The following is a 27,234-nucleotide window of genomic DNA, read 5'->3' as shown; positions in this document are numbered from 1 at the left end:
CCTTCAAGGAGAGAGAGGAGGGGTGGAGCACCATACATCAAAGACTGAGACATGAGGAAGAGCAGGGGTCCTGATGAAAGATGGGAGGCAGAGAATTACACCTGCATCCAGAGAGGAAACAGTGGTGACAGAGACTGAATGAAGGCACAGAATCTGTCTTCAGCTGTTACCAAACATGCAGGAAGTTACCAAACTGTCCTCAAACTAAGTAAAGTTTGCAAAGAAACTGTTGTACAGAGACAGAGACTCTCCTCTTGTTGCCGCGGGTCCCAGAGATGCAGGTAGATGTTCCTACGTTAAAAAACAAATCAAATCAAATCAAATCAATTTTATTTATATACCCCAAAATCACAATCACATTGCCTCAGTGGGCTTTACAATGTGTACAGTGAACAACATCCTCTGTCCTTAGACCCTCGATTCGAGTGAGGAAAAACCTTTTAACAGGGTAAAAAAAACAATGGAGGAAACCTCAGGAAGAGCCACAGAGGAGGGATCCCTCTTCCAGGACGGACAGACATGCAATAGATGTTGCGTGTACAGAAAAGAGCAACAATTCACAGTTTCCAAGTTACATCAACAGAAGATCTGATACAAGTTATGCAACTCAGCATCCATCAAAACAAACTCAGCATCGATTACACTGAAGAGTTCACTTCCCCCTCGCCTCTGGTTTCTTTGAACCCTGAACACATTCTTAGGAACACACATGTTTTGCTTTATGTCATCTTTCTCTGTAATCACTTATTTGAAAAGTCAGTGTAGCTGATGCGATTATGAGCTTATGATCATGAGCCGCAATCTAATTTTACATTTGTTCCAGAACAAAAAACTAATTGTTGTAAAATGACCTCATATCAAGAAGATAAGAAAATGAAAATGGCTTCTGTTGTTTTCTTCTTCAGGTAGAAACGGTACTTTCGGTCGTCACAAGTCGTTCATTTGTTTATTCGTAATCTAGAAAGGAGTCTTCGACAGAGCGAATGACCTGCTCATATTTCTGTTGGATCGTTTTACGTGCTGTTTAAAATGTCCTGCCTCTAAATGTCAAACTAACAGCGTGGCATACTGTGACGGCAGAATAACAAAAGACATGAATGTGAACATCTGCAGCTCCGTGACAGCTGGTCGTCTACTGATGAGGATTATATTACATGATGCTCATCAGATAGTAAACTGACATTAAGGATGTTCCCAGCTGCTGTTTCCAAGGTCAACCATGAACTTAAAGTCTTTAGTCTGCTCAGCTCTTCAGTGTTACAGTCAGAGTGAATATTTTATCCTCAGCAGAGGTCTGTTCTCTGAGCCTGAGGTCTGTTCGTATCATCCTGGGCAGAGCGGCTGTGAGGAGTTTGCGGCCCCGCTGCCCAGATTCAGTCAGGTGTTGCGGCAGTGACACATCTAGTTGCTCTTAAAGATTGCAATCAGTGACCTCTGATTTGGGTAACCCAGTTGTCACGCTGTGCTGTCTTGATGTATTGTGAGCTGTGGCGGTTCCCAGAGCCCTGGAGACAGAGATGGAAAAGCCAGGGCAGAAGGTGGGGGGCGGGCGCCGCGGGGCAAAGATGGGACAGTTTCAGCAGAGATGAGTCCAGCTATTCTGCTGAGCCACCTCTTTCCCTCCATAAATAAAACAGTAGTGCTTTTAAAGGGGCAGGAGGAGGCGAGGGTGCTGGGATCACTCGTGGTTTAGGCCTCAGTAAACAGACGACGGGAGAACGTTTTCTTGTTTCATCTCACCGACTGTACTGTGTGTTCTGAGCAGGATCAGAGTGATTTTCATCTCTGGATTCAAACAAAAAAACTGACTAGAACAGTGAAACAACGTGAGGAGATATCTGCATGCTCCGGGCTGGTTGATTTTCTCACTGACTTGTGATTGTAATGAGTGCCACCTGGAATCCAGTCATTGTTCATGGGAAAGTCGTCTCTCGGCATCAGTGGCTGCAGAATCCTGCACAGTGGCGCTCCTCTCAGGTGCTTTGAGAGCAGGTGTTATTATCTCAACAATGTTCAAAATGCTCCGTCACACGCTGATGTCACCTCCATTTCATTATTGACACATCTGAAAAAGCTTTGTAGAACAACAAATAGTTTAGAGCAAACGCCGCTGTTAGCCTTGATGCTTCATCCAGCTCGTTCATCACTATGCAGAGTTTCCCTGCGAGTGGATGCTGTCGTACTGAGGAGAATTCAGTTATCTTCCAGTGTTCCTGCTGCGCTGTTTGGTCAGTTTTTCAGCGCCACGTAGTCACAGTGCTGGACGTCGTCTTGAGATGTGCGAGTGATCGTAGGCGCAGCTGAGAACGTAAACATGATTATAATAAAGACAAAACCAAAGACAAACAGAATCTGTGAGCCACGCGTTAGCTGTTTATTCATCGACACAAATCCATCCTGACAAGTCACATTAAAGTTTATGCATTCCAGTTCATTTAAGAATTGTGTGAATTTATTAGGGCTGTCAAGCCATTCGAATATCTAATTAATTACTTGCTTTGTGTTTAATTAAAGAATGAGTCCATCTGCGTCTCTTCCAGGTTTTTTTTCAAATCGGCCCTCCCTCCCAGCCATTAGTGAAGGTTACAGCTTACAGTTATGAGCTTTGAGCTGAAGGATGATGAATTATTATGAAACCGTACATTAAAGGCATACTATGCAGGAGTTGCTGGTTGCTATTTGTAAGGACGCTGATCAGAGAGACAAAGAGATGCTGCAGAGTTCATGAAGAGAGTCGGGGGAGAGCGATTATCTGGGCTGATATCAGAAAAGATACCTGGATCAATCCCTTTATCCAGATCCATACCAAAAGTTGATAAGGTCTATTCTGGGCTGTGACCCATCATCCATCCAAGTTTTATGGAAGTCTGTTCAGTAGTTTGTTGTGAAATCCTGTTGACAGTCAACAAACAGACGGATACAGGTGCCATGAAAATAGACCATCCATCCGTTATTCATCCAACATCAGAGGTACTTACACAGAGTGCTTTACTGATTTAGTATTTCACTCTGATAATTTAATTTAACTCATGATGAACAGTCTGAAATACAAATTAAAATAGTTGCAGCAGAAGCAAAGATATCGTCTACTTTTTCTTTCTTCCTACATTACCCACAATGCAGATCTTCCATTGACAGTTTGCTGGTTCAGATTTGAGTCTGGTATGCGAGTCGTGGCTGATGTTGCCCTGAGCAGATGATGAGCGAGAGATGAGGACTGGGCTTCAGAGGTCATGTCAGCTCAGTTCACACAAATTCAACATTCACAGTTTGATTTATTTTTATTTTTTTTCCACTTGTAATCTTCAGCCCTGACCAACACTGACTCAAGTTCTGTCAGACAGCTCCAGGGCAGCTCTGCCTGGAGCCACAAGTCAATAGATTTTTGATTTGAGATATATATATATATATATATATATATATATATATGCAGTAGTACTACCCAAGATCTGTAAACAGTCATTGATGCGTAAAATTCATGGAGTTCCCCTTTAAAAATAAAATCTTAGCCAGCCAACATGCTTCTCTCGCCAAAGCAAGGACTTCCAAAGCTTTCTTCAAACACTATTTATCAGTCACGAGCCTTTAAACAGCTCTCGCACCACAACACGCTCACAGAATAACCGTTTCTCGTAGCTTCAAAAAGGCTGGAAAACCGAACAAAGCCCAAATCTTCCAAGTGTAGCACTAATAAAACATGTCAAATGAGAGAAGTCAGCAGCGGCTACAGCTAAAAACCTTTCTGACTTTAATAACAAAGCTCTCTGTACTCACCTCCTGCTACTGTGTTGCTCTTTTTGATAAATTGTTTTAATCAAATAAATCACCTGCTACCAATCGATACAGCGCATATGAGTCCTCTCACTCTGACATGTATTGGGGACTTGACCTCCACATTATGTGAACAGTTCAAGGCAATTAATAAGAGGCAATGGCTTTCCACGGTGGAGCCCAGCCAGCCGCTCGCACATATGGAGCCCATGTGACCGGCACATTCGTCACGAGCAAGGTCACTGCACAGTCGACGCCAAACAGTGAAGCAAACCATGACGGGCTTGCATCCTCCATGTGCTGTATTGTACTGTTCAAAAAGATCAACACCTTCTATGAAAATACAACTGCATTTTGACTAAAAGCCTCTTTGATAGATTAACGGCCCCGATGAAAAGATTTTATAAAACCTCGCAAAATATGAAAAGAGGTGGTGAAATTGTGAGTGTTAAAGCTGCTGTGAGTGGATGAAAAAGTTTCCAGCCTGACTCCACTCCACCCAGTTCTGTTACATCAGCCGCTTTCTGCAGAACCTTTCGGCCCTGAAAAATGTTTTGTGTTTCATCCATGAATAATGTTGACGGAGCAGCATTACACCAAAGCGTTCCAGTGGGAGTCTTATACTTGATGGTTCTATTACAACACTGTTACCCTCGGATGGTGTTTGCTCAGCTTGTAATTGGCTGTTGCAAAGAAGGAGCGTGCTGTCATTAGTCTGTTTTAGACAAGGAGAGGACAATTCTAACATTGCACTGGGAAAAAAAAAAAGGGAGACTGGGTCATGTTTGGAAATTAATTTGCTGCAATTCAAAACACGTGAACGGGAGACCGTCTGTGGCTCCACTCAAATCCATTTCCCACCTTTCTTCCCATTCGGATCTCCACCGTCAGACACATTCAGGTTTTGGCAATTTTTCTTGAGGCTGCTACAGGCTGTGGAAGGATTCTGGATCTTTTGGAGCAGCTTGTTTGAAGGTCAAGCTGTTTGTAGTGTTGGATGTGTGAGGAAACAGACACAGGAAACACTTACATGTGAGGATTTTATCGCTTCTGCACGACCACACTTTCCCATCAAGCGTGATAAATCCATGTGCCAGAAGACGTATTAGGTGTTAAGACATGAAAACGATGATGAATCAAGTGAGCAACTGTCACTGCATGTTCAGATACAGACGATTGCACAACAGTTGTCAGTGTATCACAGCATTTATAGCTAACGGCTCATTTCCAACGCCTGCCCATAAACCAGCCTTTAAAACAATGTTCTTTCTTTTTTACCTGATTGAAACAATGAAACATTCAAGCAGCTCAGTGATACTTTGTTCTTTAGGTTCCTACTTCATATTATCCATGAGGTTTCTTTGTACGGACTCTCAGAGCTCCAGACAAACTGGTCCACGAGCAGCACCGCACAGAATTTAAAGGAGAACTTCGGTCGATTTAAACATGCAGCTTCATTGCTCAAGCTACCCTTGACTTGCCAGTACCGAAGACGCGAACACATTTGGTCCAACCATTACAGAGCTCCGTGAACGGAGACTTAGCATTGAACGCTAACAGCATGGGGTCAGAACTTCACGCTGTGTTTTAAGCGTCTTAACATGCTCCACATCTCACACCAATAGTTATGCAACATCAGCAGACACCTTAGCACACAGCACTGTAGCGTGTATGACTCAAACTGAATAAAAAAGTAGTTAAAACAGTGTGTTTGTGCAAGCAGCTACTTACCTGTTTGTTGACATCCGTGTGTTCCGGTAGCTAGACCAAACTAGCATATCCATCGAGTGTGCACTTAACAGGCTTAACAGGCTATTGTAAGGCTCATGGCTCATGACAGGCTGTAACATGGACATGTACATTATGAACATAAACACGAAAATGCTGGATTACGTTTCCGTCTCCGCCAGTGAGGGAGTAAGCGCACGCTCGACGGATTGACTAGTTTGGTCTAGCTACCGGAACACACGGATGTCAACAAACAGGTAAGTAGCTGCTTGCACAAACACACTGTTTTAACTACTTTTTTATTCAGTTTGAGTCATACACGCTACAGTGTTGTGTGCTAAGGTGTCTGCTGATGTTGCATAACTTTTGGTGTGAGATGTGGAGCATGTTAAGACGCTTAAAACACAGTGTAAAGTTCTGACCCCATGCTGTTAGCGTTCAATGCTAAGTCTCCGTTCACGGAGCTCTGTAATGGCTGGACCAAATGTGTTCGCGTCTTCGGTGCTGGCAAGTCAAGGGTAGCTTGAGCAATAAAGCTGCATGTTTAAATCGACTGAAGTTCTCCTTTAACATCACTGCTCAGACCGACATAAAACAAAACATAGTCATAGTTTTTTTCAGTATTAACTGTATTACTGATAAATGTTGAATTATTGATAAAAGCACAGATTGAAGTATTGTTTTAAGAGAAATTAATTTTCCAGGACTTTTGAAATGAAGGCTGGTATTATAAACCAGATATTATAAAACCATTAATTATAGCAACAAGTTTAAACGACATGTGTTAAAACCAGTGTTTCCCCCTTTTACTGGGTGACGGCGAAGAAGAAGGACTCCTTTGCTTTGTATCCATTTATTATCTTGAGTATTAGTCCATAGATTCCTCGTGATGCTGATCACACAAAAACATTAAGAAGCCTTTAAGTGCTCCACTGAAACCAATAAGAAACATCTACTGTGATAACTGCTGTGTGTAGCAACACTTAGCGACGGATTTGTTTTATTTACAAATCAAATATTTGAAATGATATATTTTCCATTTAAGTCTTGATTCTGAAATCTGGCAACTAGAGATCACTCTGAAAAACAGATGATTGGAGTATTATGTGGAGTTTTAATTGAATTATGTATAAACATACTGAAGAGAGAGATAGAACAGTATATTTATAAGTCCAGCGTTACTCTGCAGTTCTCTGGTTTATCAGGTAAGTTTCCTTTTTAAATTTCAGTAGGACTGTCTCCAAAAGTAGTTGCAAAATGTGACCACGTGGTTACAATCTGGAGCCGCGCTGCCGAACATTACTGTTGGTGCTATTACATCGATTCACTTCACCGTCTAATACCTGTCATTCTCTGTGACAGTGAAGACATGACAGGAAAAGAAAGGAGAGAACAACTCTCTGGACATTGTGTTTTATGGTGCTCTTCACCTCTAAGTGGATCTCAGAGATGAGTTTTACAGAAGTTTACAGCCTCTCACTGTTGTTCTGTTGTTGCTTTGTGTACAAAAGACCCAGCAGGAAGAGACGGGGGACACTTTGACAACATGAGGTTTAAATCTCTCCACTGATGATTTGAGTCATCAGCTTTGAGGGGGCAGCCCCGAGAGCATCACAGATAAAATCACTTCATTTGTTTTTGCTGTGTGATCGATTGTATTCTAATGGGTCCCACACAGCTGGAAAGCAATTGAGCGTTTCTGAGACACCTACAGAACCAAACGCTGGGTTTTACAAGACTGAGAATCTGTCAGTAGATTCTGTTGAGTTACTGCTTGTTGCTTAAAGGCTGTTTTCATGAAGACAGTTTTGCAGAGTTCATTTGAGTGGGATAATTGTAACCAGCTACTAATTAATGCTGACATTTCTCTGTGTTGACATGTACTTTATAGAAACCTCAGGGTGGGAGACTGTATGTAAGAGCGTGTGTGTGTGTGTGTGTGTGTGTGTGTGTGTGTGTGTGTCTTTGACGTCGCTGACCTTCATATCCCCCGGTTATGCCAGCAGCCATTTATCTTTTATTCATTCTGCCATTTGTGACCAAGGCAGCTTCTCTGGCACTGATGCTTGTCAAAACAGACCCCGTCCCACGAAATCTGCAGCGAGCTGAAGCCTGAACGACATGTGCTCTAACAGCTGATGCAAGAATCAAACTTCCTCTTTCAGTTCCCATGAATTCACCAGCAACTGTTCAACACACGTGCTAATTCTGTAAATCAGGAGGTCCTCCGATTGATTTGCTTTTCGCAGTGGCTGGTTAAAAGCAGCTTACCAGCCACCACTGCTGTTGTTGCTGTGGTTGTTCACACCCGGATGGTTGCAGGAAGCTTCAGACTGAGCATGCAGCTCCAACATCTGTCAGCAGCTCTCTCTCTGACAGGTGTACCTGCTAGAACAAACTGAAGCATTGTTCCAGAGCTTCTCACTTATGTTTAATTCTCTCCAGCTGGCTATCTGAGCTTTAAATTATTCTATTCTCCAAGCTGAAACAACTGACACCTTGTAAAAACACAACATATACGGATGGATGACAAACCAAAAGAAACACCGGCATTACATATCACAAATGATGCATGTTTTCTATATGATAACCACATGAAAAGGCCCGTTTCTTAAGTGAAATTTCAAGTAAACGCAAAATCTAAAATATTAATGTTTAACACAGCGTTTGTGCCGAGCGCTGAGCTGAAGCTCTCTCAGTCGTGTTCATGGCTGCTGTGTAGGCGGGAGGATTTTCTGCTCCTTACAGACTTGTCGTACTAAAACACATCCATGCCCAGGAGTCGCCTCTCTTCTCATGTTCTGTGTCATGTTAACCTTCCCTCATGTTTGACTGTTGCCTCCAGGCAGATTTCCTGCCTCCATAAAAACATGATCCAAAGGAAAACAAATGTTGCTGTGAAGCGAGCGATCTGCAGCACACGGAAACAACAGATAGAGACTGTGATGCGCTAGATGTTGGTCTGTTGTCACACCATTTATCATCATATCTCACAACTCAATTACCAGCACTTTACTGAAACAATAACCACCATTCTTCCCAAATATGTTTCCCTTGTGTTTCATAACTGTGGTGGAGATAAGTGATATAAAACATGTATGGAGGAATACGACTGAACTGAGAGCTGGCGACTCATTCGACCTCTCAGTGACTCTTCCTGCCCTTTGTAGATGAGTTTCAGTGTGTTTTCACTCATTTACTCAGGTTTTTCCTTCATTTGTAGCGAAAAGGTTTTATTGTAAAAGTTCACCGTATCATCACTCAAGTATTTTATCTTCGCTGATTCTGTGTCTGTCGCTGGTTGAAGATGAAATGATTCACTATAAACTTCTGGAGGTTAAACCAAAAAAAGGACTTTAAATAACTGTTGCGTCTCAGACTTTCCTCAGTCACAACACTAAATATTTAATGCGAGGTAATAAAGTTTGTACATCGGTGGACTGTGACAAGGTCGCACAGAATTGAGATGAAAATGAGTTGATGGCCTCTGTGGGAGCTCATTGTTTCTGAGTGTTCATCTCATTCTCTGACACCCAAATGATGGTAAGCATCATGATTACACCAATCATTTGAATTTTGGCTGTTGTCCGCTGATAGCTCGACTTGTTTCACTGGAGGAATGCCGGAAGAAATTTTAAGCCAAAAACGAGATCCCACGCAGTCGATAATGACGTGTCGTTGGTTTCTGGGGTTGCTCTGATTCTGCTTAACTAGTCATCAGCTCCCAGCGAGCAGCCGCTTCTACTGAGTGGAGATCTCATTACTGCGCTCACTAAATCTCTCTCGCCTGATCATCCCCAGCAAAGTGCGTTTGTCTCCGAGAAGACTTCATACAGCAGCTTTTATTCCGTATTTTCCGGAGTATGCGATCACATCGTATTATCTGGCAGAAATGGCGCCTTCCTCTCCTGAGATTTACAAAGCATCGCAGTGAACAACAAAGTCTTCCTTGTGGGCTGGTTGACATCAGCTAATATAAGTGTTATTAGAGGAGAAACACTTCCAGATCTGACAATGAGGAGCTGATATGACATATGTCAACCGGTAGTTCTAGTCATTAGTTTCTCTGTGGCTCGACTCGACTCTGCTGAACCTTTCATGTAGTTACTTCTTTGATCCGGAGCCTTTGATGGCGGATTGTAAATACAACAGCATCGTGCTCGGTGTGCCGTCAGGTCGGCTGTTGACACCTGTGTGATGGATTTGTTAGTTTCTTTGTGTCGACGGTGCCGCCGCTTTCTTAGTTTGAGGCAGTGGAATGCAGCCCGACTGTCACCGTGTGCTCCTCTCAGGAAAATGATTCCCAGCGTTTGTTATTGTGACGCAGACAGTCACAGACGAGCTCAGATTTGGCTTCTTGCTGAATATAAACAGCAGCTTGTTGTTTAATAATGTTGGTCTTGCGGGGGATTTTAGTTTTCACAGGTTCTAATTGGCTAAGATTTGAAACACTGCATCCAATTTTAGGAATCACAACTTTATTGCTTTAATGCACCTTTTTCAGCACCTGGGAGTCTTTTATGTAGTTTTGAAGAATCTGTTTTAAGAACGTCTCCTTAACATTTAGATTATATTTTTATTCAGCCAAACAAAAGCACCCTCTCCTCCCGAGTCTGAGCGGAGAGTCTAACAACTGCATGAAAAATATCCTCTCCTCCTTCTAACATCCTGCTTCTCGCTTCTCTTTTAATTCCCAGATGATAACTGCAGACTGAGTGACTACCGTCGGCTGAAAACCAAGATTCTGGATTTGCACGACAAGCGATACATGGGGTCTAACATCCGTGGAGCCCACAAGGACAACATGGCTGCCAGGAAGCAACTGGTGGATATGATGTTCAAACGCTTTGATGCAGATAACAACGGTCGTACAGATGCCAGCGAACTCTCACAGGTACGGATACTGAACCCACACTGTGCTTTAAAACATGTCTAATTAAAGGGAACTCTTTTTTTGTGTTTCTGTTGAAATAAATCTAAAATAAAACCTACAACATAATAGTTGCTGCAGCAGTAAGCTAAGCCTGTCCTCCTCCATCGTATCACGTCGTTCGCACTTCATAGTCTTATTACGTGACGTGACGTGACGTGACGTGACGTGACGTGACGTGACGTGACGTGACGTGACGTGACGTGCAATAGTGAAGAGAAATAGTCAGAGGTGGTTGTTTTCAGCAGGATGTATTTTGTAGTCGTGAACATTTTGAGTGTTAGACGATTTCCAATTAATGCAATCACAATAAACGATAACATCAATGTAGGCAAACATAATTCAAATATGTTGTTCACTGTCAGTAGATATTTTGTTTTTTTCTGTGTTTGGAAATTTTGTAGTTTAATATATTTTGTCTTCGCATTTAGTTGAGTTGATAAAAAACCTGCCTGATTTTATTTTTTATTTTTTTTATCTTATGACATTATTTCATTATTTTAATGGGTTTGTTTACTTACATGACATTTGAGTTTTGGGCTGTAAAGATTTCAGAAATATGAAGCAGTTGATGAAACTCAGAAAAATCACTTCACAATAAGCATAAATACTGATGTGAGTTCAAGCCTGAAAGTGGACTAAAGCTTTCTGTCAGAGTGAGACGCCTCCAGTGGAATAAGTTGCATTGTGGGAATGTAGGCCTCCATTTATTGAAAAGCAGTCCACTGGTCTGGTAACACCGACTCATTATGGACAGCAGAACCACAGACATCCTATTCTCCTTCCTTTTCTCCAAACCTGGCTCCTGTATTACCCACAATGCATCACTGGAGCCAATTTATGAGATTACATGCACTTTCCTCTGGAGCAATAAAAAGCTTCAATCTCCTTTCTCACTCATGCAGCTGTACTGAAGTTACCCTAATAGTAAAAACAAGACAGTTCAGCCGGTGGGTCAGGGGTGTAAAGGTTCACTATGATAACTGAAGTCACCTCCAATCTTACTAAAGGGTTAGGGTTAGGGTTAGTAAAGTACATGAAACCTTTTAATTGTCAGTGTTTTTCTCCTGAAAAGTGTCTGTTTAGCATTTTGCACCTGCACTTGAATTTTAAAGACACCTCACAGCACCTTCAGTCTGTCAGAACAGCAGAGTCAATTTTATGTAAATGTCCATCCAAAAGGAGACTGCAGATGAACAAACCATCTGTGTGCTCAGGTGTTTAAGCTAGCCGCTTTGATGTCTGCCATAATTGCGTCCATTTTCCTCCTCTTACCCTTCCCTGTGGTAGCTGTGCTGCGTGGCTCCAGGTAAATCTTTTGAAAAGCAATGTGGGTCAAAGGAGTCTGGTGCTCACGGGAGGCTGCAGCCTTTGACCAGCACTGCCAAGAGGGATGCTGGTGTAAAGAGCTTTCTGTGGCCGCCATGAGGAGAGAAGAGATTCTGTGCATAACAAATAACGTCTCCCAGTAGCTGAGGACTGATTTAATATAGAAAGTATTTGAATAATTGAAAGGGTAAGCAACCTGCGGTGGTTTTCAGAACCATGATACAGTTGCTATTCTTAGGGCCGTCTCCTGCTGATCCAGGAGGATATCCCATCTGCACAGGGTCACCTTGGTTAGCTCTGTCAGCGCTCTCTTGCCCATCGTGGGAGGTCTCATTAGATTCATTTGAATATATTTCAGTATTTTGACTTCAAAGCATCTAAATAATGCCTCAAAAAATAGTGATATTTTTACCATATTTTCATATCATTTACATATTTTTACATGTTTTTGTATCAGCATGGCGCTCCGTGCCAGCGCGAGAGAAATCAATGCCTAGTGAGTGAAAAGCGTCGTCAACACACCGTGTTGTGCTGTTTCATGGAGAAAACACTGTCAGTATGCTCTGAATGTGAATTTGAATATGTCCTTTAAACCTTTTGACTATTAGTTTGGACAGATTTTCAAACCTCTCGGGGATCCCATTTAGTTTCCTCCTGGCCGAGCTGTGGCACTTCACGTCTCCGCAGGTGTTTGAATGACACAAACCGGTCTGCAATAATTCACATCCAGATGGAGAAGCTGTTTTTAGGGGTTCCTCAATGGCTGCTTTCAGCCCTCCTCTCCTTTTTATCCTTGACACAGATGGGATTGTTGGCAGTTTTTATACAGTGTCAGCAACACAACACTTTCTCACCAACGAGAAGAGAGGTAGAATATCAGTGGATTACAGGTGGCCCTGATGAGTTTTCAGCTTAATCCAAAATACGTTTTTCGTTTGCATTCATTCAGATTTTTGCACGCAGTCACCGTCCTCTCTGACTTTGAGACACTCTGGTTTTCTTTAAAATCAGCATTGTAAATACAGCCTGCAGCCTCAACATGTTGAGAAAACTTTAGAGCATCTGCATACCTTCATCCTACAAAAAATTACTGCATGATAAGTAATTGCTTGATAAATATCAGAGCAAAATAGCTTCATCAATCTGATAAATCACTTAATAAACGCAGGCAGTTGTGGGTTGACAGTGCCTCAACATACGGGCGCCTGAATGTAATTATGGATCGGGCCTTTAATGAGTTTTTATGTTGGTGTATTAAGTGTTGTCTCAGAACGTAATTTCAGAGTAATTAATAACTCGGAAAATTGAGTTTTCTTTCCTCCCCAAAGGGTGTGAGTTTTAAATATCATACTATATATAAAAGTTCAGAGTCACTCACTCCAGCTGCTGTAGGACTGAAGAGATGAACGTGAAAGAAGAAAAGAGATTTATGCAAATTACATGTTGTTGTGGACAAGCGCTCGACGGGGCGCTGCACGAGCACATCTCACTGTTATCAGCAGTCAAAAGTACCAAGTACCAGAAGCACGGCAGCCGCCCTCGCGCCCTACAGCGCTCTTTATAATTGGAGCATTCTCTGATCTCGTTTGAAATTCTAGGATGAAATCCCTCGCCCTGCTTACTTGACTTGCTACAGTGTGGACATGAAGGGGCACAGGGAGCAATTTGTCACTGCCATTTTAGTCGTGGGTGCCCTTTTTAAAATGGCAAATCAAAACTTCTTTTTTTTTCACCTGTTGCTCACACCTATCATTTGACCAAAGACAGAACCACTGAAATTATACCTTTTAGTGAGCTCGGTAAGGTGAGACGGTTCCCCCGCCGACCCGCCCAGTCTGCCGCTGTCGTGTCTAAAAGATGCAGCATCAAAAGGCAAAAAACACTTTCTCGGGCGAACATTATGTCTTCTTGCTGTTGGGAGTGTTGTGTTAAAAGATTGATATATTTTGTCAGATTTTCAAGGTAATTTAAATAGTTGTTTTTGTGAACTATGGTCCATCAAAAGAAAAAAAAAACATTTTCAGGGTCACAGCTTGCTCTTTTTGTCCCTCGGCAGAAGTTAACTAAGATTATTTGCACTTCTAAAAATGTTTGGATAAGAGTTTTTAATTGGCTTAAGTTAGAGAACAGGTGACACCAGCGCTGATGTTAGACGAGCTGTCCTCTGTAGTCATCTGCCAACTTAACCAATTAAAAACCTACACGACTCTGGCAGAAATAGTTTACAGCCAAGATAACGATTAAAGCTTGTTCATGTTTTGTCACGCTGGCTGGCGTCCGTCCTCACTCTCTGAGGTTGGATCTGTTGTTGTAGCAGAAACTATAACACCTTTAATAAAACCACAGGTGTGTCTGAAAGTGCACAACTCAATAGCATCTACAAAAGTAGCATTTTTAGACACTATAATGCAGAAATGTAAGATATGAAGTCTTTAGGATTCCATAGTATGAGTGAAGTGTCTGCAGGCACACACACCCTCCTCAGTCTCATCAGCACCATCTTACTGATGCATAAGATTTCCACGCAGGTAGTTTTCATCACAATATGCTGAAATTGGTATTTTGTGCAATTTGGCGCCACTCAAAGTTTCTGAGTGGTGAATATAAATCCTACTGTAACATCAGAATGATTTGAAGCTGTTATTTCAGGGTAGAAGGTGACGTACTGTTGCTTCAGTGTCTGTGCAGGTAATTAAAAATGTATCTGCGTCTCCGTCGCTGCTTATTGTGAGACGAGTGTTTAAACTGATTAACGAGCCGATGTCTGATCGACTGTGCAGGTCGAGCTTCGATTTGAAAGGAACAGAAGCTGCGAGCTCTATAAACATTCCAGCTGGTTGTCCTGTCGATGATGTGTCTCAGATCATTTAGCTCACAGAGTCTGCAGGGAGCCAGTGAGCGTGTTCATGCTCCTGTTTTACTGGGACTGAACAGTAAATCACTCGCTACAGAAACTGACTTTTAACATCTCAAGAGACCAGATGGATCAAAACGTTGTCTGCGTGGGGAGTCCGACCATGTCATGAAATATTTAAGACTTATAGAGAAAACATCAAAACATGAGATTTGCACAATGAGTGGTGTTTGAGTCACCGAGTCAGAGAATCCCAGAAAGGAAGACCAGAGGGTCAGGAGTGTTTTTAAAGATGTGTGAAGTGTTTTATATGATCCTGCATCAGAAGCTCCGGTTTGATCTGGTTTGGATGCAGATCAACTAAACAGACTAAAGCAGAAAACATTCAGCAAATGAGATCTAATAGTTCAACAGCTGACAGACATCAGCAGCTGTTTTATTGTGCACGCCACAGTTATTTATTACTTTGTTTCCAGAATGCTGGAAGGGTAGGCCATTACAGGTGACTCCTAAATTTTGGGCAAGTCATTTGGGAAGGGAAGTGCAGTGATCCGATGGAGGAGGCATGATGTATAAAGCTGTCCCTTCTGATCAGCATCCTGACAGCTGATCTGGTATGATGGATGTTTCAGTGCCAGGACCATGCAGAGGGCATTAAACAGGATCACGCCTATGCAGGATGATGAGAAACCTGCACATTGTTTAGCACCTTTTCACCATCGATTGTGACAAAACTTCAGCTCGGTGGTGATAAACTGACAGCTGATGCTGTGTGCGTCTCATCAGCTGTGACAGAGTTTAGATTGAACATGTTAATTTCCACTCATTACAGACAAACTTTTTAAAGTTAGTTTTAGGACGTACCCAAAGTGAAAACATTTACTCGCGGGGCTCCACTTCAGAACAATTTTGAGATACTTGCACTCTATTTCTATTTTTCTATTTAATGCAGTTTTATGGTTTTATTCCAGCATCTTGTGTGTGTGGCGCCCTGCGATACCTGACAGAGCCGCAGGTGTCGCAACACACACACGACAGCATTACTCTGCGTACTTCACATATTTGCTTTTATAAATGAGTTGAACATAAATGGAATTTCCAGCAAATAGTTTTGACAAATGGGGAAAAAAAAAAAAAAATAGTAATGTCCTTTTTAACAGAACATTACTGACTTCTCATTCAAGGTTATCAAGCAAGAAGGCCTGTCCAAGGACGTCTCCGAGTGCACATTGTTCGACCTGCTCAAGTACAACGACGTCAATGACGACGAGCACCTGACAAAAGAGGAGTTTTACACAGCTTTTGGTGAGTTCGGCTTCATCTTTTCTTCCATCACCAAGAAAGTTTTCTAACTTTAGAAAGGCTCAACACCGTCCCTGAAAAACAAGGCTTTGTGCTGCATCTGACATTTTGTCATCCACCAGTAAAAACTTTTAATGTCTCTTATTTTATTTATTGGATGTATTGAAGTTTATTGAGTTCTTCGCGTCACACGGGTCCATAAACGTGTCAGAAGTGTCTGCATCGTTCTAACTGCTGGTTATCTTGTTTAAACTGTGAAAGAAAAGACATTCAGTTTGAGCTCGTGACATCATAAATGACTTTACATACACATGCTTCTCCCTCTCCTGCTTCATCTGTCCTACATTGTATTATCCTGTGGGCTCCATAAAAGAAAAAACATTGTTTGATGAAGGTTTGATTCTGTTTGACTATTAAATCTAAGGAGCAGCTCACTAACTGTTGTTGTTACCATCACAACCGTCATTCTGCTCGTTCCCTGAGAAACACGGATCATTGCAAAGTTACGGCGGTGATAAACGAGGCGCACTGTTTGATAAACGGCCTGAACTCCAGATTGTTTGCAGCATTGTCAGTCTGTGGAAATGTTTGGTCCACCTGGGAAGATGGATAAAGGGGATCAAGTCGGAGTTGGAAGCAGGTCAAGACTACTGCGAAACAATAGTTCAAACCAAATCCCTCCTCATTAGGCAACATAATGATGACAGCAACTCGACCATATCTGAGTCACAGCAGCACCTGTGCACCTCTTTCCTCCTCCTCCTTTTGTTTCCTCCTCGTGCTCTCTCTCTCATGGTTCCTCCCTGTCTGACATTTTCAGTCAGCTCAATATCGTCTGACGGAATATCCTCTGACATTTGGCTGGCTTGACACATTTAGCAGTGGGAGAGAATTCATAATCCACCTTCATCTCAGAGGCCCTTTGTCTTTGAAGCATTTCTTAGAGCAGGAAAAGTCACGAGAGCAAATGGGGAAGTGAAGTGAGTCTCATCTTCTGCTGCTCCACACGTTATAGGTGGATGTGTGGGAGCAAAGCCCTTCTGGCAAATCAGGAGGAGAAAGTCACCCCAGCCAATCTGGGGAGAGCTGCAGTTTCTTTAAGACTTGAGTTTCTCGAGCTCCAAGTATTGCCTCTTCAGTTTTCAGATCTTTTTTTGCGAGCTTCTGGCTTAACTCCTCACAGAGAAATGGGATATTTAAAGTTCGTAAATCTCCCGCTCTGTAGCTGAGTTCCTTTCATCCTCTCTGGCTCGTCTCTTTCACTTCTTCCTCCCGTTCTTCATCCTTTTGTGCCACTTAATGTTGTTATTTTGCAACAGTTGATAGCCAGCCAAGTATACGACTAAATGCATAAGCCATCTTATTAAATCTGTGACTGAAGATTGCTCATCAAGGTAACTATTTAAAATGTATTGAATTTAATCAAGCATTAATGTGCATGCGAGTAGTTTTTGTGTCTCTGCCAACAAATCCACTTCAATTAAGAATGTTGTGCACATGACTGAAGCGCTCAAAGCCATTTCATCCCCGTGCACCTAATGCTGAATACCAGAGGAGCATTTTACATACCTGGAGGTCATTGTGGCTCTCAGCTGTTGTCTTCTCCACTTTATTCACCGTTAAATCTATTTCACTCTTCTAAATGCTTATGTGCTTCAAAGACAGGCCTCGGTGTGCCTGAGAGGCAGCTGAGAAAGGCTGGCTGATAATAAGGTCACAACTTCACCTCCTCCAGAGACTAAAAACTGTATTGAACATTTCAATTCACTTAATTTTAATAAAACCTATTCATCTAAGCAAGAGGAGATAACAGCCTTAAATAACAGAATAAAGACCACCACGTTCTCTCCACTCCTGTGATTCTGACAACGATGTAGGTGTAAATCTTTCCAGCGCGATCAGAAGTTTAGGTTGAATTTTCTATTTCTCTCCAGTCACAGCACTTTGCTAATGCTCTGATTAGCTTTAAGTACAAAAAACATTTGGTTAGAATCAGGAGAACATCATGGTGCGGCTAAAAATACTAGTATTGGTCGTCATGATCACGGATCACGCTCCCATAAAAAATAGTCAAATGGATTAAATAAAAACACCCACTGACACAACAAAGACAGATGGAAGTATCTTCAGGTGTCCTTAAAAATATCCACTGGTGTGACCCGAGCTGCAGCAGCCTCGCTCAGCTCGATCACTTTCACTTTCTGAAAGTGGTGAAAAATGTTGATCAGTGAGACAAAATAAAGCCCAACATGTTTCCTCAGACGTCCCCAACAGAAGATATTCAGTTTAATGTCACAGAGGAGGAAAAAAAAGAAACGATTCAAATTTAAGAAGCTGAAATCTGAGAATTTTGATGAAAACTGATGAACTGATGAATCCATTATCACAATAGTTGTTAATTAATATAATAGTAGACAACAAGGTGATTCATTGATAAGTAGATCCACACCAACATGAGGTTTGAACTCACCCGTTATAAAATCCTCAGATCTCCGAGCTGCAAGCAGCCCGTCATCATCTGACATCATCGATAAGATTCACATTTGGAAACAAACTCTAATTGAGAAAACATTACTTTTTATGATGTTATTGGATCGACTAAAAAACACTTATCAATCAGATTTACTGCGCGTGGCCAATCTGTTTTACTGCTGTTTGTGTTCTTCCACATAAATATATAGACGGCTATATAATGTCGCACAGTTAGAGCTGCATCTTTGTTTTTAATACGATGGGCCCGCTGCACAGCTGTCGGTAATAATAACCTGGGTTCTCTGCTGGAGAATGTGTCTTAATGACGTTTGTGCAGCAGTTGGAGTGAGGACACCAGCAGTGTGGTGGAGTCACCTGGTCAGAGATCTGTGGAGGGATTCGACCTCACACAGCGTGCTCACAGTGCCCGAGGCAGAAACCTAATGCAGAGTTATAGTTTTTCACTTCATCGCTGACATAATCTGTGAGTGGCAGCTATAAAAATCTATGCAAATACCTTAAGCGCCCTCGTAAACTGAGCAGCATCATAAAGTAAATCGGTTGATCCGGTGTGTCCAGAATTACGGCGCGGCTTTGAAACGGAGCAGCACTAAATTCAGAATGACTCCCCGTGAAAACGGCACCTGTCTGACTGCTCTGCTAATAAGGACCCTTTGCACACCTTTGTGAAATATTCAAAGCGTGGCAACATTGTTTGTCAGGACAGAAGATAAGACTTTAATGTCCATGCATTATTCATCGCCTCCTTTGCATAGGCTCGAAGGGGGTTAGGAATCAATTTGCTTCAGCTAGCAGTCAGGAAGCTGTCTGGCAGAAGTGATGTCTTTTAATTAGATGATGTTACAGATATGAATGATGTCTGCCACGCTACTGATAGTCAGCCCCTTGTCACCGTTGAATAATTTGTTGAATGATGGCCTAGTGCATCATGGGTAAACAGATAAGGTGTCATCTATCATAAAAGTGCCATTAACGTTTGGTAGGAGAGTGTTTGGATACATCGGGGCATCGACTGGCAGATATTAACATCAACTATGTGCAGCAACAAGACAGAAGTCAGTCCACACAGAGAGCATCTGAAGAAACCTACAATGTTACACCGTTATCATCAGCGTGAGTTTAGATCACTGGAGTCAGAATCTGTCTTTGACTTCAGGCCATGAATCAGCCACAGTACATCATGTACAAACACCCGGAGGAGCTTTGGTAGAGAAGGTCAAGACTTTCTTAATGTCTGTTATTTTGATGGACAGGGTCGTCCAAATGTAGTCATAATCTGTTATCAGCCATCAATTACATTTTCATTTTCAAAAATCATGAGACAACATTTTTAAATTCAAGAAAAACTCGATCACAATAACTTTTACTGAACAGAACTTACAGATAAACTGACACACAGAGATTAAAGCTTCAGATTACTCAGTGTTTACATCCATCCTGCATTAATGCTGCACTCAGCACAGCCACACAAGTATTATATATCACAAGAATAAAGCCTCAGCTGTTACTTAATACTTTATTTGTTGGATTTTCAACCCGTACGTACTTTTCTTAATTCAATGCTTTCAACTAATCACAGAGATTCAGACAACAAATGATGGAGAAAGACTCAAAAGAAACATTTCCGAGCAGGTTTGTTATCTCGGTGAAATCTGACGAGAGAGAAAACGAACTCCACATTTTAGGAATGGAACAAAAGTGCAGCGTGTGGATAAAAGCGATACAGGTGCACACACTTTGCATGTTTTTACATGTGCTTCATCTCCTGGTTTTCTCTGGAGCGTTGCACTCTGCCAAAACTAGACAGTGGAAAGCACTTTTGTTCAGTCAGCGTCGGGAGGGAGGTCTGTCATCTGCAGCCGACCGTCAGCATCTGTGATCACTGCGGAATGAACTTAGGAAAAGGTCCCGCTCACAGTTTGCCACGAGTAATATCTCAAGCTGAATGTGAAAGGAGAGACGGGGACATTGTTCGTCTGATGTTCGAGTTATCAGTGATATATTTTATTTCAGCTACCATATTCAGACACTGCAGGAATGAAGGGTGTCTATGAGTTTGCATTAACCGGGCCGGCTTCATTCAGACAGGGTTTAGCAGCTGCTGCAGACGAGGCCGACTGTGACTGCGTCCTTGTGCCAGTGTGCTTTTTAAGCCCTTTGAAGTTGGCTGGACAATCACAGGGTGCTTTGCCTGTGCAGCACACTGCTTAATGTTATTAGTTTGGGTACACCTACTAAATGCATTTTCTAAGGGTCTGGGCATGCTGCTTCACAGACAACAATGGAAATGAATGTGCAAGTGCTTGGAAAGAATCCTCTGTCTGAATGCTCCCTCAGGCAAGTTGTTGGCTTGAATCTCATGCCTAACAAAACCTCTTCTTGGGGGACGTGCAGCAGACTCACAGTGCACCTTGCTTTATTCAAACACATGTGAAAAGGCCTCATTTCTCAAAGTAGCTACATTAAAACACTGCCAAACACACAGCTCCAGTCCGACTTCATGTACCGCACTGTTGTGACTACAGATTATTTATTCAGTACACATTTAGCTGAATCACCGCGATGACCTTAATTGTACTTTTCCATCATGCACAGTGGTAATGCTATTTGTGCCGCTCCGTGGGATGGTTCTCACTCCTGCTCGATGTTTCTTGGGTGCCAAGTTATTGATCTGAACCCTGACACCTGCTGACAAAATGCACAGCCAGGAGATACAGCGCTTTGGTTTCTGCTGAGGCTACAAGTCTTGTTATATACCTGCGATATCCCTGAGGGGCTGCTGGGAAACTTAGATAGACTGTAATGTGATCCATCATGTTGTAATGTTGATGTGGCCCTCAAACAGTTTGCAGGAGTTGAAGGTGGAGAGTGACAGTGTCTTTTTAAGGAAAACAACAATGTATGTGCCGTACGTTTGGATCCGGTAGCATCAGCACCGATTCCAAACGTACAGGACATGCTGCATCTAGACTAAATAAATGTATTTTAAAAAGGGTGTTTGAGCACTTAAGTATAAAGGACAGGACTAGTCACTTGCCAACATGTACTCAAGTTTAGGATGATGAAGATATTTGATTAAAATGAGAAAACAATCTCACCACGAGGTCCATTTTATCACATGACCCTCATCAGCAGATAGCTTTCATAGGTCCAGTTGTCATGGAATTGTAGAAGTTTAAATGGTTGGCCACTTGGCGAAGGTGAAGAGAAGTTTGGGTTTTTAATGCGGGCTGGAAATTCTCCTTAAGAAGAACCAGTGGCTTCACATCTGTAACTCCATCAGCATCCCGTCCTTCTCCGGACTCGTGTAATATCTTATCTCATATAAATGTAATGTGATGTGATGACACATATGACACTTACAAATGTGAACGTATACGTTGTTTGCAGAAATGTGAACGACCAACTGTTCACTCTGACAGCAGAGCTGACTTCAGGTCAGTGTTTGGCTTGAAGGCCAATATGTGGCATCAAGAAAAGAAAACAATCCCAGTCATTTAAAAAGTCTTTATTTTGACGGTTATTTCTCTCTATAATTCTTCAAAATATTTGCAGTCCATGTTCTTCTCGTGGGTCGTATGTTGAACATCCAGTTAAGCTCCTAAATGGACCTTGTGGTGAGATGATGATTTGCTCAGCTGCTGTTGAAAAGGTCAAACCGGGCTGGAGGGGAGAAACTGCTGTTGCTGTTTGTGGTTGGGGATTACCACACTGACCAGCCAATACTGAAGTGTTGGTGTGTAAAACAAACGGCATGTGTAAACCTTTCTGAGTGGGTGTAATTTGGGGGAACGAGTTAATTTGGTCTATACGTTTGTGATTTCCTGCTGGCTCTTCTGATTTCTGTGTCTACTTTTTGTTTCATTTCATTCGGTGTATTTCGTCGTCCCTCTCATCATCTTTTGTTGTACGGCGAGACAGCTCTTTTGTGTGTTTCCAAGTCTGGCGTAATCCCTACATTTGCAGAAAGTTTGCCCAGCTCAGAAATGAGTTGACTTACACTCTCTACTTGTGTGGAGATTATAATTAGACATCCAAACCAACAGGCGGGCCTCCTCCGGGGAAGGCTGCTTCCATTAAGGCGAGTTTGCTGTTATTCAGCACTCGTGGCACAGAGACAATTAATGGATACTCAGGCTTTTACTTGTCAAAACCCCTGCTGAGCATTCCATTCACAGACTGTGAGAAGTGGTGTTAAAATGGTTTTATAATGCATGCTTCATTTTCCAACATGTGACAGAATGTGTTTTGGAGATTTAAAAGAAGTTGAATTACTTTTCTAATTTCAAGTGATTCTCGACTGTTGAACACCAAATTTCTCATCCGTTCTTATAGAGGAGGATTGTTCTTCTCTCTTCAGCTTGGTGACAAAGTGACGGCTTTGTTTTTTTAACAATTACATATGTACCCACACTCGCAGACGGAGCTGTTTTTGTGTAGAAATGAACATATTAATCTGTTACTGATGTGTAATTGAATGAAGGTGGAGACAGATGAACCTGACGGGGTTCAGTTAACTCTGAGCTTCTCATTTATGTTGGATGAACTTGAATAATTCACAACCCAGCGCTGTGCAGGTGATATAGAATAAGTAAGATGATAGTTAAGATAATTAATTAAACTGAATGTTAAAGGTTGAAGATGCATCACACTGGAGTTACAGTAAGATATGGTGTTAAAGATGTTTATCATACTGTGTACATCTGCTTATCCAACGTATCGAATTACACTTAATAAAATATCTCGTGTTGAAGCTGATGTCAGATTTCATGCGTGTCTGTCAGAGTTTACGCTTCCTCTCTGTGGGCAGCCAATGAAGCCACTGATTTATAGAGCTATCGATCAAACACCAAATGGCACAGATTGCCTCGGCCAAGAGTGAAAGCAGGAGTGCAGCACCGCGACATGTGCTGGAAAGAATGAGAATGTTAGAACTTTCGTGAAGGTCAACAAAAAAACCGTGCTGCAGCGTCCATGAGAGGAGCAGAGGCCAGATCACTGAGCAGAACCTCTCCTGCCACTCTGGATTGAAACATCTTCAGTTGTTTTGGCTGTTTTCGTATCTTCCTGTCTTGAGCAGCTGTTCTGTGATCTGTCAGCTCCAGGACTGTTGCAGCATCCCTCTGTCTTTTTTTAAAATACGTTCTCTGGTCATTTTCCATATTTAGGAGCAGCAGCAGCGTTTTGTTTAAGTGCTACATCTCAAAAAAACACCACAAAATGATGAGAATATAACTACTGGAACTTAAAATGGTTTGACAGAAAAAATAAATCTGAATAAAGGGCAAATCTTTCCATCCACTCCCCAGAGAAACCAGAGCATTTTTTCCGCCGGCGTGCGTTTTAATGTGTGTTCTCTATAGGCAGCAGCTCAGCTCACACACATCCCTATTACACTTTCTATATGTGGTGAACTTATTAACGAAGTCGATAACGATCTCTTAAGAGCCCCAGATTCAGTGTGACCTTTGCATTTTCACTACAGCGATGCAGAGCCAAGGTGAATGCAGACGTTTCATGGAGTTTACTTAAAAGCTGTTTCAGTCCATTAATTGTTGTTTTTCACTCGTCCTGTTGGAGACGTTTGTCCAGCGGCTGTCCTGCTGACGGGCAGCTGGCTCTGAGCAGTGATGTGGTTATAGAGGTCTGACTTTCTGTGGGTTCAGTGAATGAACGCCTCAGCAGAGCTCACACACCACAGACCGGCCTGGGTTACATTCACAGGAAGAAAAAAAGCCTCTCTCTTTCTCCCAGAGTGTGTTTTAGTGCCCCTCTGACTGAGCGAGGCTCAATGTGCTTTTCTGGCTGTCAGGATTGTTTAGCAGTTCAGTGTAAACAGATTGCTGCATCCATCCCCGTTTCTCAACATTTACCATCTCCTGTCATCCAGTTGGAGGTGTTGGCATGCACCATTTACAGCTGTGCAGCTATTCAATTGCAATGTGATGCTGAAGCTGCTGAAAAAATAGTAGAAAATTCAGTCAGATGGATACTGTACTGTAGCTTTTTAAAATCCAAACAGCCTGTTTTTCCTCCAACCTGCAGCACAATTTACCCATCTAGATAGATTTGGTGTGAGTTGCTAGTTTTGGAGGTAATGTCTGCAGAGATGTCTGCTTTCTCTGCAGTATTATGGAACTAGACGGCTCTTCGTTTGTTACCAGCTTACTTTAAGGATGACTTCAACACAAAATGTGGTAATTATTTACTCAGCTCCATGTGGATGGAAAGTCGGTGAAGTTATTAATTCAACAAAAACATTTCTGGAGCTTCACATCAGAGACGTGACGCAGCATTCTCCTCAACAACTGAGTTAGATGGGGATTTGTTTCAATGTGTGAATTAAAAAAACACAAGAACATTTAACTTGTGACATAATTCAAGTCTCCAGAGCTCCTGAGACACACGCTGATGTAAACAGACAATATTTGAAACAGTGACGCGGGGAACTGTTCCTTTAAAGTAATCCACAGACCTCACTGTTTCAGTCAGGAACTCATTTATTGTATTATTTGATAGGAAGGATCCACTCCTGGACAAGATGCTACGCAGCTTAGCTAACTAACATCAGACACAGTAATAGACGAGCTCTGTGAATCATCTTGAGTTAACTTCTGGAAGGAGACGATGTGTTTGAGTCTTTCAAAAGTGTTTGTTTGTTTGTTTGTTTTGCACTTTGAGCACCACAAGCTGAGAGCCATCTGGTTCCGTTATGTTCAAGAGACGGCCGTTATCTATAAAACTCGACAATTCTAACAAAACACCGAGGTGGATAAATAAAACTACAGGAAAGAGGAAGAACATGTATATAAACACACACACACACACACACACACACACACACACACACACACACACACACACACACACACACACACACACACACACACAGGTGCAGGCTTTACTAAACATTAAACCACCAATAAAATACAAACCAGTGCAGTCTGATATAGTGTAAAGTCACGCAGGCGTATGTGGGTGAAATATGATGGAAACACTGAATCACAGTCTCTCCTCTGCTATAGCTTCAGTGCTCTGTGATCTACTTATTGCAGTGAGATAGGGGATTTTTCATTAGTTGTTTTCCACAAGGTAGCTGTGATAAAATTAATCCAATTAGAGCTCCTCTTAGGCTCTGTTGCATACTAATGCTGGCCGTCCCTCAGGATCTCCACCAACAGCTGCTTTGGAAGCAGGCTGGAGGTGATCAGCCGGAGGTAATGCACTCACTAACGCCGTTTGTTAACATTTTACAGCCATCTTGATGTTTATAATGTTTGTGGGAGGAGAGAAAAGGAGGGTAATTGTTATCCTCCTGCCTTTTACCTAACACCTGTAATTTCTGCATTTTTTAATACGTTATAGCAATAATTCTGCAGAAAACACAATCATGTCTTCTGGTTGTGTGGAGGCAGAATGAGGAGATGCTGAGAGATGCTGAGCGGCTGGTCACTGTCGTCGTGCGCTGGGTATTTTTTTTTGGAATGGGAGCATTTTAAAATAATCTCATTTAAGTGGAAAAGCTCAGAATCAACATCAAAGTCTGTTCTGCCCTCAAAATGATGCCAGAGTTCTTCGACCTGAAGTCGAGCTGTTGAGTTCTCCATGTAAACAAACATGAATGTATTTACACTCATCAGTTCAGCGGTGCAGATGTGGAGAATGACTGAAGTCTGATGCTGAGAAAACAAACCTCGGACGTCCACATCTGCTTTATATTTCCTGCCTGGTGTGGCGTCTCTGTTTTTATTGTTGTGTTAAGATTTGTTTGCACAAGTTATAAATGAATAGCACCTAGTACACAAAGAAAAGTGCTGGTAAAATTGACAAACCACAGTGGTCTTGCTTTCACTTTGTTATTCAGTCGGCCACCAGGCTCATTTTCCCCCCAAAATGAAGCTTTTATTAAGAAACAAAAGAAACATTTCTGCCACTGAGCAACCAAAAGGCGGAGCATCGTCTCCCTTGGTTGCTCCCCAGGTAACTGTGGAATAACTGTGAATCCATTCTCCCGTGTCTGAGTCTGAGGGGGGTTTCTCCCACAATCCAAAGGCATGCAGAAGTCAGGTACCAATTTATTAACACAACCTGGTGTTTCACTCTTACTTTCAAAGCCCTGAGATCAAGGTTTTTAGTCCAAATTGGGATTCTTACGGTTGTGTTTTGCGGTGGACAGTAGCCGGGCTGTTAGTGTTCGCCTGGCCTTGAAACAGTGACACCACAGAGACACAGCAGGACAGTTCTGCTCTGAAAGGTCTGTTTCTGTTTGAATTATCTGCTTTGATTATTACCATTATTACTTAAAGATGTAGACTATAATAACTGCCTATAGAAGGCTGTAACCTGTATAATATTTACATTATAAGGTGCTTCACACTGTTACTTTACAGTTCTGTACGGCCGGATTTTCTGTGCCTCTCTTTCTTCTTCTGACTCCAACAAAACGGTCATACAGTCAGACATGCTTCCACTTTACAGTCCGGGGACATCTTTGTTCTGCTGAACTGAGTTATGTGTCTGTTCAGAGCTGAAGAAGAAAATACAACCTTGAACAGTGTGAAGACGCGATCCCTCCCGTGCAACATATGCGTCTTTATGAGTAATGAAAATCACCAGATTAGCGTTTTGTTATTGCCTCCTCATTGTAAAGCAGACACTTTGTTTAGTCGTGCGACTTGTAGCAGCAGCGCCACATTAAAAGCAAAAAGAAGTATTTTCCTTGGGAAAACAAAAGACTGCGTGTGTTTCAGCTCTCAAAACTATTTTCTTTCTCTGTCAAACATTCAAGTCCACTGAGTCGCTCATCTTGCAAATCAAAAGCAGAAAC

At 42.1% G+C, this 27,234-nt stretch overlaps 1 protein-coding gene across 2 annotated transcripts in view; it reads left to right on the top strand.

Annotated features, from left to right (window-relative positions):
• fstl5 (follistatin-like 5) overlaps window positions 1-27,234 on the top strand; it is a 176,916-nt gene that overhangs the window by 81,122 nt on the left and 68,560 nt on the right. For both annotated transcript variants that reach the window (XM_030396695.1, XM_030396693.1), the window contains exons 5-6: window positions 10,197-10,393; window positions 15,797-15,917. In XM_030396695.1, the coding sequence (XP_030252555.1) occupies window positions 10,197-10,393; window positions 15,797-15,917 (318 nt within the window). The remainder of the gene's footprint in view (window positions 1-10,196; window positions 10,394-15,796; window positions 15,918-27,234) is intronic.

The sequence above is a fragment of the Sparus aurata genome, chromosome 18 (genome assembly GCF_900880675.1).
Source record: "Sparus aurata chromosome 18, fSpaAur1.1, whole genome shotgun sequence".
Taxonomy (NCBI): Eukaryota; Metazoa; Chordata; class Actinopteri; order Spariformes; family Sparidae; genus Sparus; species Sparus aurata.
This window is presented reverse-complemented; position numbering and strand designations above follow the sequence as displayed.